Raw genomic sequence first — 12,411 nt, 5'->3', positions numbered from 1 at the left:
CTAACCATTCACCATGCAGCTGGGCAGAGATCCTCTTTTTTGTTTGTTTGTTTTTTTGAGAGACACAGTTTCACTGGAGTTTCCAGGCTGGAGTACAGTGGCATGATCTCAGCTCACTGCAACCTCCACCTCCCGGGTTCAAGTGATTCTCCTGCCTCAGCCTCCCGAGTAGTTAGGATTACAGGTGCACACTACCGTACCTGGCTAATTTTTGTATTTTTATTAGAGACAGGGTTTCACCATGTTGGCCAGGCTGGTCTTGAACTCCTGACCTCAGGTGATCCACCCGCCTCAGCCTCTCAAAGTGCTGGGATTACAGGCGAGAGCCACCGCACCCAGCCAAGTGGGCGGGGCTCTTGAAGGGGGATTCTGAGCAGTTCATCTCCATGTCTGTCACAAAAGGTGTTTTAGTTTACAGAGAATGGCATGTACGCACACACAAAGCAAGTTGTGTACTGAAAAAAGCAAACAAATGAACTTAATCCCACATCAACTACGATGGTGTCATGTTGTTATGTATTCTGAAGGCATGTAACATAGAACGGTTGCCCAGAATTAGTCTATGAGCCATAGAGTTTTTGTTGGAAAAGACTACATCACCTGGACCGTCTTGCCCATTGTAAGATTTTGTTTTTTTATTTTACTGTTGATTTTCTTTCATCTTCCCATTAAGGCTCTGGAGAAAAATCAGCAGTGGCTCGTGTATGATCAGCAGCGAGAAGTCTATGTAAAAGGACTTTTAGCAAAGATCTTTGAGTTGGAAAAGAAAACGGAAACAGCTGCTCATTCACTCCCACAGCAGACAAAAAAGCCTGAATCAGAAGGTACTGACTGGTATAAAAATGTTCTCTTGGGATGGGCCTGACATTTTCCAAAAGGAATGATTCATCAAATTTAGATTTTTATAGATATGTGTTAGAAAGTAAAATAAGAGCAAGTCTTATAGCCCTGAAGTAAAAAATACCACTTTTCAAGTTTTATTTCCTAACGTTTTCAGATCGAAAGAAAGTACCGACACAGGCTAACGGGTGATCTTTGGCAGTTCTGAAATCACATTCAGTTTTCTCTACCCATGAATGTCCTTCCCTTTCTTCAAAGTCCTTCTCCAGCTTTTACTTCCCCCAGAGTTGGCCTTGTCACAATTCTCTTTTCACTTTGCTTCCCTTCAGCACTTATTCATATCAACCCCAGGAGAAAGAATGCCTTTTTTAGATGATCCTTAAATCATTTGAACCTCAGGTATAGAACTGAGATGAAATTTCTCATTCACGATGCTCTCGTTGCCAAGCGCTTTGCAGTTTCCCTTACATAGATCTCAGTGGAGTTTCAGAGCAACCCTGAGAGGCGGGGCAGGAAAGGTCAGTATTCTCATTTTACAGATGAAGAAATAGGTTTAGCAATTCTAGATGACAAGCTAAGAAAAGAAAAATGAGAAACTCCATGCAAAGTTCTCCTTAAAAGACTGACAGTTTGGAGGGGACCAAAGCCTTGAATTTTATAGAGAAGTCTAAAGAAAGGGGAACAAGACTCATAAGACTGGAGAATCATATTTGAATACTTAAAACAAAGCTAATGCTAAAAAGAAACTATAAATGTCTCTGGAGGCACTTCAAAGCTGTCAGCCCTAATGGCACAAAGTTGCTTCTATAAAATATGTGTTTATGTAAAAGCAGGATTTTAGTTATGGGCTAAGTCTAATTTCTTTTCTTCGGTAATACAGTTCTCTCTGTCTCTTTCTCTGTGTGTCTGTCTTATCAAAGCAATATAAGCACTTGTTAGAATAATGTAATAGTTAAGAAGGACCTTGCCCTGTGTTTCCCATCCCAATCCCCATTTCTTCCTCCCATCAGGGCAACTGCTTTTAATATTTCTATTTTTAATTTTGATAGTTATCTCCACATATAAATAATGAGCTTGTATTCCTATTTGTTGATTGAACTTCTTTAGACTTTCCCTCCCAACAGAATAGATGTTACTGTTTTTAGTTCTTCTATTTGTGAGTTTCATAACTTCAAATAATATACCTGAACTTGTTTTTTATTTCATCAGATATCAACCATAGTCCCTATCTCTTGACTTTTCATGTTGTAAACTAAGGAAATAGTGTGATTCATTTAGATGTTTGATGTTTCACTTTTCAGGAATATTATTTATTTTATAAAGTGAGTTGTGCCATAATGTTGTTTGTCATAGGTTATCTTCAAGAAGAGAAGCAGAAATGTTACAACGATCTCTTGGCAAGTGCAGAAAAAGATCTTGAGGTTGAACGACAAACCATAACTCAGCTGAATTTTGAATTGAGTGAATTTCGAAGAAAATATGAAGAAACCCAAAAAGAAGTTCACAATTTAAATCAGCTGTTGTATTTGCAAAGAAAGGCAGATGTGCAACATCTGGAAGATGATAGACATAAAACAGAGAAGATACAAAGACTCAGGGAAGAGAATGATATTGCTAGGGGAAAACTTGAAGAAGAGAAGAAGAGATCTGAAGAGCTCTTATCTCAGGTAAACTTAACCAGATCCATAATTCAGAGTGTTCACCCAACACTTTCTAAGTGTCAGGGACTATTTGACCACTAGAGAACCGGCTAGGGACAAAACAAGTTCCTGCCCCTCATGGGAGTTATATTCCAGAACAGAAACAGACCATAAACAATAAATAAGGAAACTAAAGAAAATGCAACAGGGTGACATGACAAAGGGAAATTGGGGACCAGTGGAGTCCTCTCTGAGGAGATGGCATTTGGACAAAGACCTGATGACAAGGAGGACCCAGTGAGGTGGGTGACTTTTCCTCTCAACGGAGGAAATTGTACACACAAAGGCTCTGAGTGAGGAGGAGGTCAGTATATGTGAGAAGCCAAAAGAAGAAGTGAAGTAATGAGAGGAATCAAGGCTGATTCCTAGACTGGCATCTTAATGGTGATGATATGAGCTCAAGTGAATTCACATGGCATCTTCCATGTTCTTGTTATGCTCATAGCCTTATGCTATGGTATCGTAATAATGTTGGAGTTACTACATTAGGATTATTGGAATTGAACAGTACTTTGATGGAACTCTTTAATTTAGATTTTGCTTTGCAGCCTGGCATCATGGAAGGAACATTATTTGGAATCCATGCCTAGTCTGTAGTCCAGGATATATGGCCTTAGGCAAATCACCTAACTTCTCTGACTACTCACTGGTTATTCCCTTGTCAAATTAATAATAACCTCTGCTTGCCATATAGGGCTTTGGTGAGGGTCAGTTGAGAGAACGTAAAAGTGCTTTGTAAACTAAGCAAGGTAAATGCTAGTTATTGCTACTATTTTAATAATAATTTTTAACAGTCCTACAAAAGTTGAGGGTGCTGGTGATGGGACAGTAACAAGTCCATCTAAAACATTTGCCATCTTAGTCTTTTTTTTTTTTTTTTTTTTTTCTGAGACTGGGTCTTGCTCTGTCGCCCAGGCTGGAGTGCAATGGGGTAATCTCAGCTCACTGTAACCTCCACCGCCTGTCTTCCAGTGATTCTTGTGCCTCAGCCTCCTGAGTAGCTGGGATTACAGGTGCCCACCACCACGGCTGGCCAATTTTTATATTTTTAGTAGAGATGGGGTTTCGCCATGTTGGCCAGGCTGGTCTCAAACTCCTGACCTCATGTGATCCACCTGCCTTGGCCTCCCAAAGTGCTGGGATTACAGGTGCAAGCCACCGTGCCCGGCCTGCCATCTTAGTCTTTACCACTCACACTTCTGTCTACAGGCATGAGCGGTGATACTAGGGAGAGATTAAGTGCGCTGATTAAATTTTGCTTCAATTCTGGCTAAGGGCCCAGCACTGCCACCCATGTTATCCTACTCAGAAATGTCAGAACCTCCAGGAAAGGGGGCATGGCTGCTGCAGAGTTCAGTGCTGTTTATCAGCATTCAGTCTGTGTGCCTCAGGGAACTCTCGGCAAGGGTGGTATACTGCTTAGCTGCTGGCATAGATAACCATCAGATGGCCAGCTGGAATGATTCACCCCTGACTAGCGGGTGTTGTCCTGGTTAGAGATGTGAGACTTGTGATGTGAGCTTTTCATGCATCCCAGGTCAAGCCGGAAAAGGTTGGATATGACAACATTGGTTCTCTTTATGTCCTACAGGTCCAGTTTCTTTACACATCTCTGCTAAAGCAGCAAGAAGAACAAACAAGGGTAGCTCTGTTGGAACAACAGGTACTCATTGGGGTTGCTTCTAAATTCAATTCTGCCTGTTAGAAAATGCAGTTTTTCCTCATGTTTATGCTGTTCTATGGAAAACCGTTTGGAAGTTGTGAAAAGTGTCTTTAAAAGACTTTAATAAAAGTCTTTTTTCTTCAATAAAAAAGATATTTCAAGAGACTCTGCTAGCCACTTACTCCTGTTGCAGTCCTTAGGCTAAATAGATTCTTGAGGTGTGATGGCAGTTTTCTTGACAGGTAGATGTTGGCGTTGGCAAATTTTGCTCTTTCCCAGTGGCTGTAGTTCCTAGCCTAACAATATCTCCTAATTAGGGCTACCTTATAACATCAAGCAGAACTTGGAGAGACACTATTTAGTCTCAGAATGTATTATAAATGGTGTAAAGCAGAGATTTTTAGTATATTCCAAACCAGGGAATAGCTATCTCTTTCCCTTCTCCTTTCCCCTTAAAAAAGGTGGATAGGGAGGAGTAATTCTAATCAACAACTTCTTAAGCTGCTCTTCATTCACCTATACCTCAGCATTGGCTTTGCTCCTTGGATAAACCAAATCCTCAGCCATAAGCTGCCTCGTTTATCAACATTTCGTGGTGCTTAGGTGAATTCTTGCTACGATGGTACAATAAATATTTTCTTCTTGTGCTAATAAAAAAATGTGAGCATCCAGTCAAGAGAACTAAACAGTCTATATCAGCTGTAATGGTCTTGTCCTGGGCCTTTTCCAGATACAGGCATGTACTTTAGACTTTGAAAATGAAAAACTCGACCGTCAACATATGCAGCATCAATTGCATATAATTCTTAAGGAGCTCCGAAAAGCAAGAAATCAAATAACACATTTGGAATCCTTGGTGAGTCTGGAATGATTAAACTAAAATTTGTCTTATACCGAATCAGTTCCGAACTTAGGAGGATACAGCTTAATGCACAGCTAGCTGTATCTCAAATCAGTAGGTAGATCCCCTGCCTCATTTGAAGAAACTGCCCTTTGAGCATCAATTCAGAGGACCAGAAAGAGGGACATGATCACATCTGGAATCATTCCCCCAACTACCCCAGCTGCTGTGATGCTAGAGGCACTACGTAGTGCCTGAGCTGGGGTCAAAAGGGTAGAATAGAGGGTAGTCATAGAATCCTGAACTGAAATTGTGTTTATCTATTAAAAAAGAAAGAAAGGCTGGGCACGATGGCTCATACCTTTAATCCCAGCGCTTTGGGAGGCCAAGGCGGGCGGATCACAAGGTCAGGAGTTGGAGACCAGCCTGACCAACATGGTGAAACCCTGTCTCTACTAAAAATACAAAAAATTAGCCGGGCGCCTGTAACCTCAGCTACTTGGGAGGCTGAGGCAGGAGAATCACTTGAACCCAGGACGCAGAGGTTGCAGTGGGCTGAGACTGCGCCACTGCACTCCAGCCTGGGCAGCAAAGCGAGACTCTGTCTCAAAAAAAAAAAAGGAAAGAAAAAAATGCTGTTTTTAGGGATAATGGACTATTACTGTTAATATGCTTTTTAGATGTATTATGAGGTTTGTGTGAGTCACTCTGAAAACAATCTTTTAAAACATGAACCTTTTAAATAATATTGTTTCTATGACGAAATGGTTTTTCACTTACTTATTCTCACCTTACTGATAAGCTTTTGGACCAAACTTCTTGGGGGTCTGCATTTGAATATATGTCTGTCCCACTAGTACATATTTTAAATTTTATTCTAGTACTATAGAATACTTGGAGACGGTGAAATGTTACAAATATGACTCCTCAGTTTTCAAAGGAGGAAAAAAAGCAATGATAAAAGTAAAAATCATTTGTAACTTCTGTATGAATAAAAGAAAGAAAATATATTTTTCGCTCTGTTCTTAAGTATATCATTGATTTTACCCATTTATAATATTTGAAATGAAAATTTATAATTCATTTTTGTTATTGACCATTCAAAGCATAGGGAGCAGAGGGTATGCAAAAGAATTTGTAATTTTGTGGGGGCGGTTCCAAGATGGCCGAATAGGAACAGCTCCAGTCTACAGCTCCCAGCGTGAGCAACGCAGAAGACAGATGATTTCTGCATTTCCAACTGAGGTACCGGGTTCATCTCACTGGGGACTGTCGGACAGTGGGTGCAGCGCACCGAGCGTGAGCTGAAGCAGGGTGAGGCATCGCCTCACCTGGGAAGCACAAAGGGTCAGGGAATTCCCTTTTCTAGCCAAGGAAAGGGGTGACAGACGGCACCTGGAAAATCAGGTCATTCCCACCCTAATACTGTGCTTTTCCGACAGTCTTAGCAAACGGCACACCAGCAGATTATATCCCACACCTGGCTTGGAGGGTCCTATGCCCACGGAGCCTTGCTCATTGCTAGCACAGCAGTCTGAGATCAAACTGCAAGGTGGCAGTGAGGCTGGGGGAGGGGCACCCGCCATTGCTGAGGCTTGAGTAAGTAAACAAAGCGGCCGGGACGCTCGAACTGGATGGAGCCCACCGCAGCTCAAGGAGGCCTGCCTGCCTCTATAGACTCCAACTCTAGGGGCAGGGCATAGCCAAACAAAAGGCAGCAGAAACCTCTACAGACTTAAATGTCTCTGTCTGACAGATTGGAAGACAGTAGTGGTTCTCCCAGCACGCAGCTTGAGATCTGAGAACGGACAGACTGCCTCCACAAGTGGGTCCCTGACCCCTGAGTAGCCTAACTGGGAGGCATCCCCCAGTAGGGGCAGACTGACACCTCACATGGCCGGGTACCCCTCTGAGACAAAACTTCCCGAGAAACGATCAGGCAGCAACATTTGCTGTTCACCAATATTCACTGTTCTGCAGCCTCCGCTGCTGATACCCAGGCAAACAGGTCTAGAGTGGACCTCTGGCAAACTCCAACAGACCTGCAGCTGAGGGTCCTGACTGTTAGAAGGAAAACTAACAAACAGAAAGGACATCCACACCAAAACCCCATCTGTACGCCACCATCATCAAAGACCAAAGGTAGATAAAATCACAAAGATGGGGAAAAAACAGAGCAGAAAAACTGAAAATTCTAAAAATCAGAGTGTCTCTCCTCCTCCAAAGGAACGCAGCTCCTCACCAGCAAGGGAACAAAGCTGGACAGAGAATGATGAGTTGAGAGAAGAAGGCTTCAGATGATCAAACTTCTCCAAGCTAAAGGAGGAATTTCGAACCCGTGGCAAAGAAGTTGAAAACCTTGAAAAAAGATTAGATGAATGGCTAACTAGAATAACCAATGCAGAGAAGTCCTTAAAGGACCTGATGGAGCTGAAAATCATGGCACGAGAATTATGTGACGAATACACAAGCCTCAGTAGCCAATTCGATCAATTGGAAGAATGGGTATCAATGATGGAAGATCAAATGAATGAAATGAAGCGAGAAGAGAAGTTTCAAGAAAAAAGAATAAAAAGAAACAAACAAAGCCTCCAAGAAATATGGGACTATGTGAAAAGACCAAATCTACATCTGATTGGTGTAACTGAAAGTGACGAGGAGAATGCAACCAAATTGGAAAATACTCTGCAGGATATTATCCAGGAGAACTCCCCCAGTCTAGCAAGGCAAGCCAACATTCAAATTCAGGAAATACAGAGAACGCCACAACAATACTCCTCGAGAAGAGCAACTCCAAGACACAAAATTGTCAGATTCACCAAAGTTGAAATGAAGGAAAAAATGTTAAGGGCAGCCAGAGAGAAAGGTCGGGTTACCCACAAAGGGAAGCCCATCAGACTAACAGCTGATCTCTCAGCAGAAACTCTACAAGCCAGAAGAGAGTGGGGGTCAATATTCAACTTCTTAAAGAAAAGAATTTTCAACCCAGAATTTCATATCCAGCCAAACTAAGCTTCATAAATGAAGGAAAAATAAAATCCTTTATAGACAAGCAAATGCTGAGAGATTTTGTCACCACAAGGCCTGCCCTACAAGAGCTCCTGAAGGAAGCACTAAACATGGAAAGGAACAACCACTACCAGCCACTGCAAAAACATGCCAAATTGTAAAGACCATCAAGGCTAGGAAAAAACTGCATCAAGTAAAGAGCAAAATAACCAGCTAACATCATAATGACAGGATCAAATTCACACATAACAATATTAACCTTAAATGTAAATGGGCTAAATGCTCCAATTAAAAGACACAGACTGGCAAATTGGATAAAGAGTCAAGACCCATCAGTGTGCTGTATTCAGGAAACCCATCTCACATGCAGTGACACACATAGGCTCAAAACAAAGGGATGGAGGAAGATCTACCAAGCAAATAGAAAACAAAAAAAAGGCAGGGGTTGCAATCCTAATCTCTGATAAAACAGACTTTAAACCAACAAAGATCAAAAGAGACAAAGAAGGCCATTACATAATGGTAAAGGGATCAATTCAACAACAAGAGCTAACTATCCTAAATATATATGTACCCAATACAGGAGCAACCAGATTCATAAAGCAAGTCCTTAGAGACCTACAAAGAGACTTAGACTCCCACACGATAATAATGGGAGACTTTAACACCCCACTGTCAACATTAGACAGATCCATGAGACAGAAAGTTAACAAGGATACCCAGGAATCGAACTCAGCTCTCCACCAAGCGGATCTAATAGACATCTACAGAACTCTCCACCCCAAATCAACAGAATATACATTCTTCTCAGCACCACATCACACTTATTCCAAAATTGACCACATAGTTGGAAGTAAAACACTCCTCAGCAAATGTAAAAGAACAGAAATTATAACAAACTGTCTCTCAGACCACAGTGCAATCAAACTAGAACTCAGGATCAAGAAACTCACTCAAAACCGCTCAACTACATGGAAACTGAACAACCTGCTCCTGAATGACTACTGGGTACATAACGAAATGAAGGCAGAAATAAAGATGTTCTTTGAAACCAATAAGAACAAAGATACAACATACCAGAATCTCTAGGACACATTTAAAGCAGTGTGTAGAGGGAAATTTATAGCACTAAATGCCCACAAGAGAAAGCAGGAAAGATCTAAAATTGACACCCTAACATCACAATTAAAAGAACTAGAGAAGCAACAGCAAACACATTCAAAAGCTAGCAGAAGGCAAGAAATAACTAAGATCAGAGCAGAACTGAAGGAAATAGAGACACAAAAAACCCTTCAAAAAATCAATGAATCCAGGAGCTGGTTTTTTGAAAAGACCAACAAAATTGATAGACCGCTAGCAAGACTAGTAAAGAAGAAAAGAGAGAAGAATCAAATAGACACAATGAAAAATGATAAAGAGGATATCACACCAATCCCACAGAAATACAAACTACCATCAGAGAATACTACAAACACCTCTACTTAAATAAACTAGAAAATCTAGAAGAAATGGATAAATTGCTTGACACATACACCCTCCCAAGACTAAACCAGGAAGAAGTTGAATCTCTGAATAGACCAATAACAGGCTCTGAAATTGAGGCAATAATTAATAGCTTACCAACCAAAAAAAGTGCAGGACCAGATGGATTCACAGCCAAATTCTACCAGAGGTACAAGGAGGAGCTGATACCATTCCTTCTGAAACTATTCCCATCAATAGAAAAAGAGGGAATCCTCCCTAACTCATTTTATGAGGCCAGCATCATCCTGATACCAAAGCCTGGCAGAGACACAACAAAAAAAGAGAATTTTAGACCAATATCCCTGATGAACATCGATGCAAAAATCCTCAATAAAATACTGGCAAACCAAATCCAGCAACACATCAAAAAGCTTATCCACCATGATCAAGTGGGCATCATCCCTGGGATGCAAGGCTGGTTCAGCATATGCAGATCAATAAACGTAATCCAGCATATAAACAGAACCAACGACAAAAACCACATGATTATCTCAATAGATGCAGAAAAGGCCTTTGACAAAATTCAACAGCCCTTCATGCTAAAAACTCTCAATAAATTAGGTATTGATGGGACATATCTCAAAGTAATAAGAGCTATTTATGACAAACCCACAGCCAATATCGTACTGAATGGGCAAAAACTGGAAGCATTCCCTTTGAAAACTGGCACAAGACAGGGATGCCCTCTCTCACCACTCCTATTCAACATAGTGTTGGAAGTTCTGGCCAGGGCAATCAGGCAGGAGAAGGAAATAAAGGGTATTCAATTAAGAAAAGAGGAAGTCAAATTGTCCCTGTTTGCAGATGACATGATTGTATATCTAGAAAACCCCATCGTCTCAGCCCAAAATCTCCTTAAGCTGATAAGCAACTTCAGCAAAGTCTCAGGATACAAAATCAATGTGCAAAAATCACAAGCATTCTTATACACCAATAACAGACAAACAGAGCCAAATCATGAGTGAACTCTCATTCACAATTGCTTCAAAGAGAATAAAATACCTAGGAATCCAACTTACAAGGGATGTGAAGGACCCCTTCAAGGAGAACTACAAACCACTGCTCAACGAAATAAAAGAGGATACAAACAAATGGAAGAACATTCCATGCTCATGGATAGGAAGAATCACTATCGTGAAAATGGCCATACTGCCCAAGGTAATTTATAGATTCAATGCCATCCCCATCAAGCTACCAATGACTTTCTTCACGGGAATTGGAAAAAACTACTTTAAAGTTCATATGGAACCAAAAAACAGCTGGCATCGCCAAGTCAATCCTAAGCCAAAAGAACAAAGGTGGAGGCATCACGCTACCTGACTTCAAACTATACTACAAGGCTACAGTAACCAAAACAGCATGGTACTGGTACCAAAACAGAGATATAGACCAATGGAGCAGAACAGAGCCCTCAGAAATAATGCCACACATCTACAACTATCTGATCTTTGACAAACCTGACAACAACAAGAAATGGGGAAAGGATTCCCTCTTTAATAAATGGTGCTGGGAAAACTGGCTAGCCATATGTAGAAAGCTGAAACTGGATCCCTTCCTTACACCTTATACAAAAATTAATTCAAGATGGACTAAAGACTTACATGTTAGACCTAAAACCATAAAAACCCTAGAAGAAAACCTAGGCAATACCATTCAGGACATAGGCATGGGCAAGGACTTCATGTCTAAAACACCAAAAGCAATGGCAACAAAAGCCAAAATTGACAAATGGGATCTAATTAAACTAAAGAGCTTCTGCACAGCAAAAGAAACTACCATCAGAGTGAACAGGCAACCTACAGAATGGGAGAAAATTTTTGCAATCTACTAATCTGACAAAGGGCTAATATCCAGAATCTACAAAGAACTTAAACAAATTTACAAGAAAAAAACAACTCCATCAAAAAGTGGGCAAAGGATATGAATAGACACTTCTCAAAAGAAGACATTTATGCAGCCAAAAAACACATGAAAAAATGCTTATCATCACTGGCCATCAGACAAATGCAAATCAAAACCACAATGAGATACCATCTCACACTAGTTAGAATGGTAATCATTAACAAATCAGGAAACAATAGGTGCTGGAGAGGATGTGGAGAAATAGGAACACTTTTACACTGTTAGTGGGACTGTAAACTAGTTCAACCATTGTGGAAGTCAGTGTGGCGATTCCTCAGGGATCTAGAACTAGAAATACCATTTGACCCAGCCATCCCATTACTGGGTATATACCCAAAGGATTATAAATCATGCTGCTATGAAGACACATGTACACGTATGTTTATTGTGGCATTATTCACAATAGCAAAGACTTGGAACCAACCCAAATGTCCAACAATGACAGACTGGATTAAGAAAATGTGGCACATATACACCATGGAATACTATGCAGCCATAAAAACTGATGAGTTCATGTCCTTTGTAGGGACACGGATGAAGCTGGAAACCATCATTCTCAGCAAACTATTGCAAGGACAAAAAACCAAACACCGCATGTTCTCACTCATAGGTGGGATTTGAACAATGAGAACACTTGGACACAGGAAGGGGGACATCACACCCTAGGGCCTGTTGTGGGGTGGGGGGAGCGGGGAGGGACAGCATTAGGAGATATACCCAATGTAAATGATGAGTTAATGGGTGCAGCACACCAACATGGCACATGTATACATATGTAACAAGCCTGCACGTTGCACACATGTATCCTAAAACTTAAAGTATAATAAAAAAAAAAGAGTTTGTAATTTTCCTGTACTTTGTTCCTGCTGTCCACCCTCTTCACTGTGTTGTAAAATACTCATTTTTAACTACTCCAAGTTCTTAGAGAAAAA

General features: G+C 40.9%; 1 protein-coding gene across 6 annotated transcripts in view; it reads left to right on the top strand.

The window, feature by feature from the left end:
• CEP55 (centrosomal protein 55) overlaps positions 1-12,411 on the top strand; it is a 32,561-nt gene that overhangs the window by 18,194 nt on the left and 1,956 nt on the right. For 4 of the 6 annotated variants that reach the window (XM_055255265.2, XM_055255248.2, XM_055255270.2 and 1 more), the window contains exons 5-8: positions 674-824; positions 2,194-2,507; positions 4,132-4,203; positions 4,934-5,059. In XM_055255265.2, the coding sequence (XP_055111240.2) occupies positions 674-824; positions 2,194-2,507; positions 4,132-4,203; positions 4,934-5,059 (663 nt within the window). The remainder of the gene's footprint in view (positions 1-673; positions 825-2,193; positions 2,508-4,131; positions 4,204-4,933; positions 5,060-12,411) is intronic. The other 2 variants (XM_063618575.1, XM_063618564.1) reach the window with 1 other exon arrangement.

Source organism: Symphalangus syndactylus, chromosome 2, assembly GCF_028878055.3.
Source record: "Symphalangus syndactylus isolate Jambi chromosome 2, NHGRI_mSymSyn1-v2.1_pri, whole genome shotgun sequence".
Classification (NCBI taxonomy): domain Eukaryota; kingdom Metazoa; phylum Chordata; class Mammalia; order Primates; family Hylobatidae; genus Symphalangus; species Symphalangus syndactylus.
Note: the sequence above shows the minus strand (reverse complement) of the source record. Positions and strands in the feature narration are given on the sequence as shown.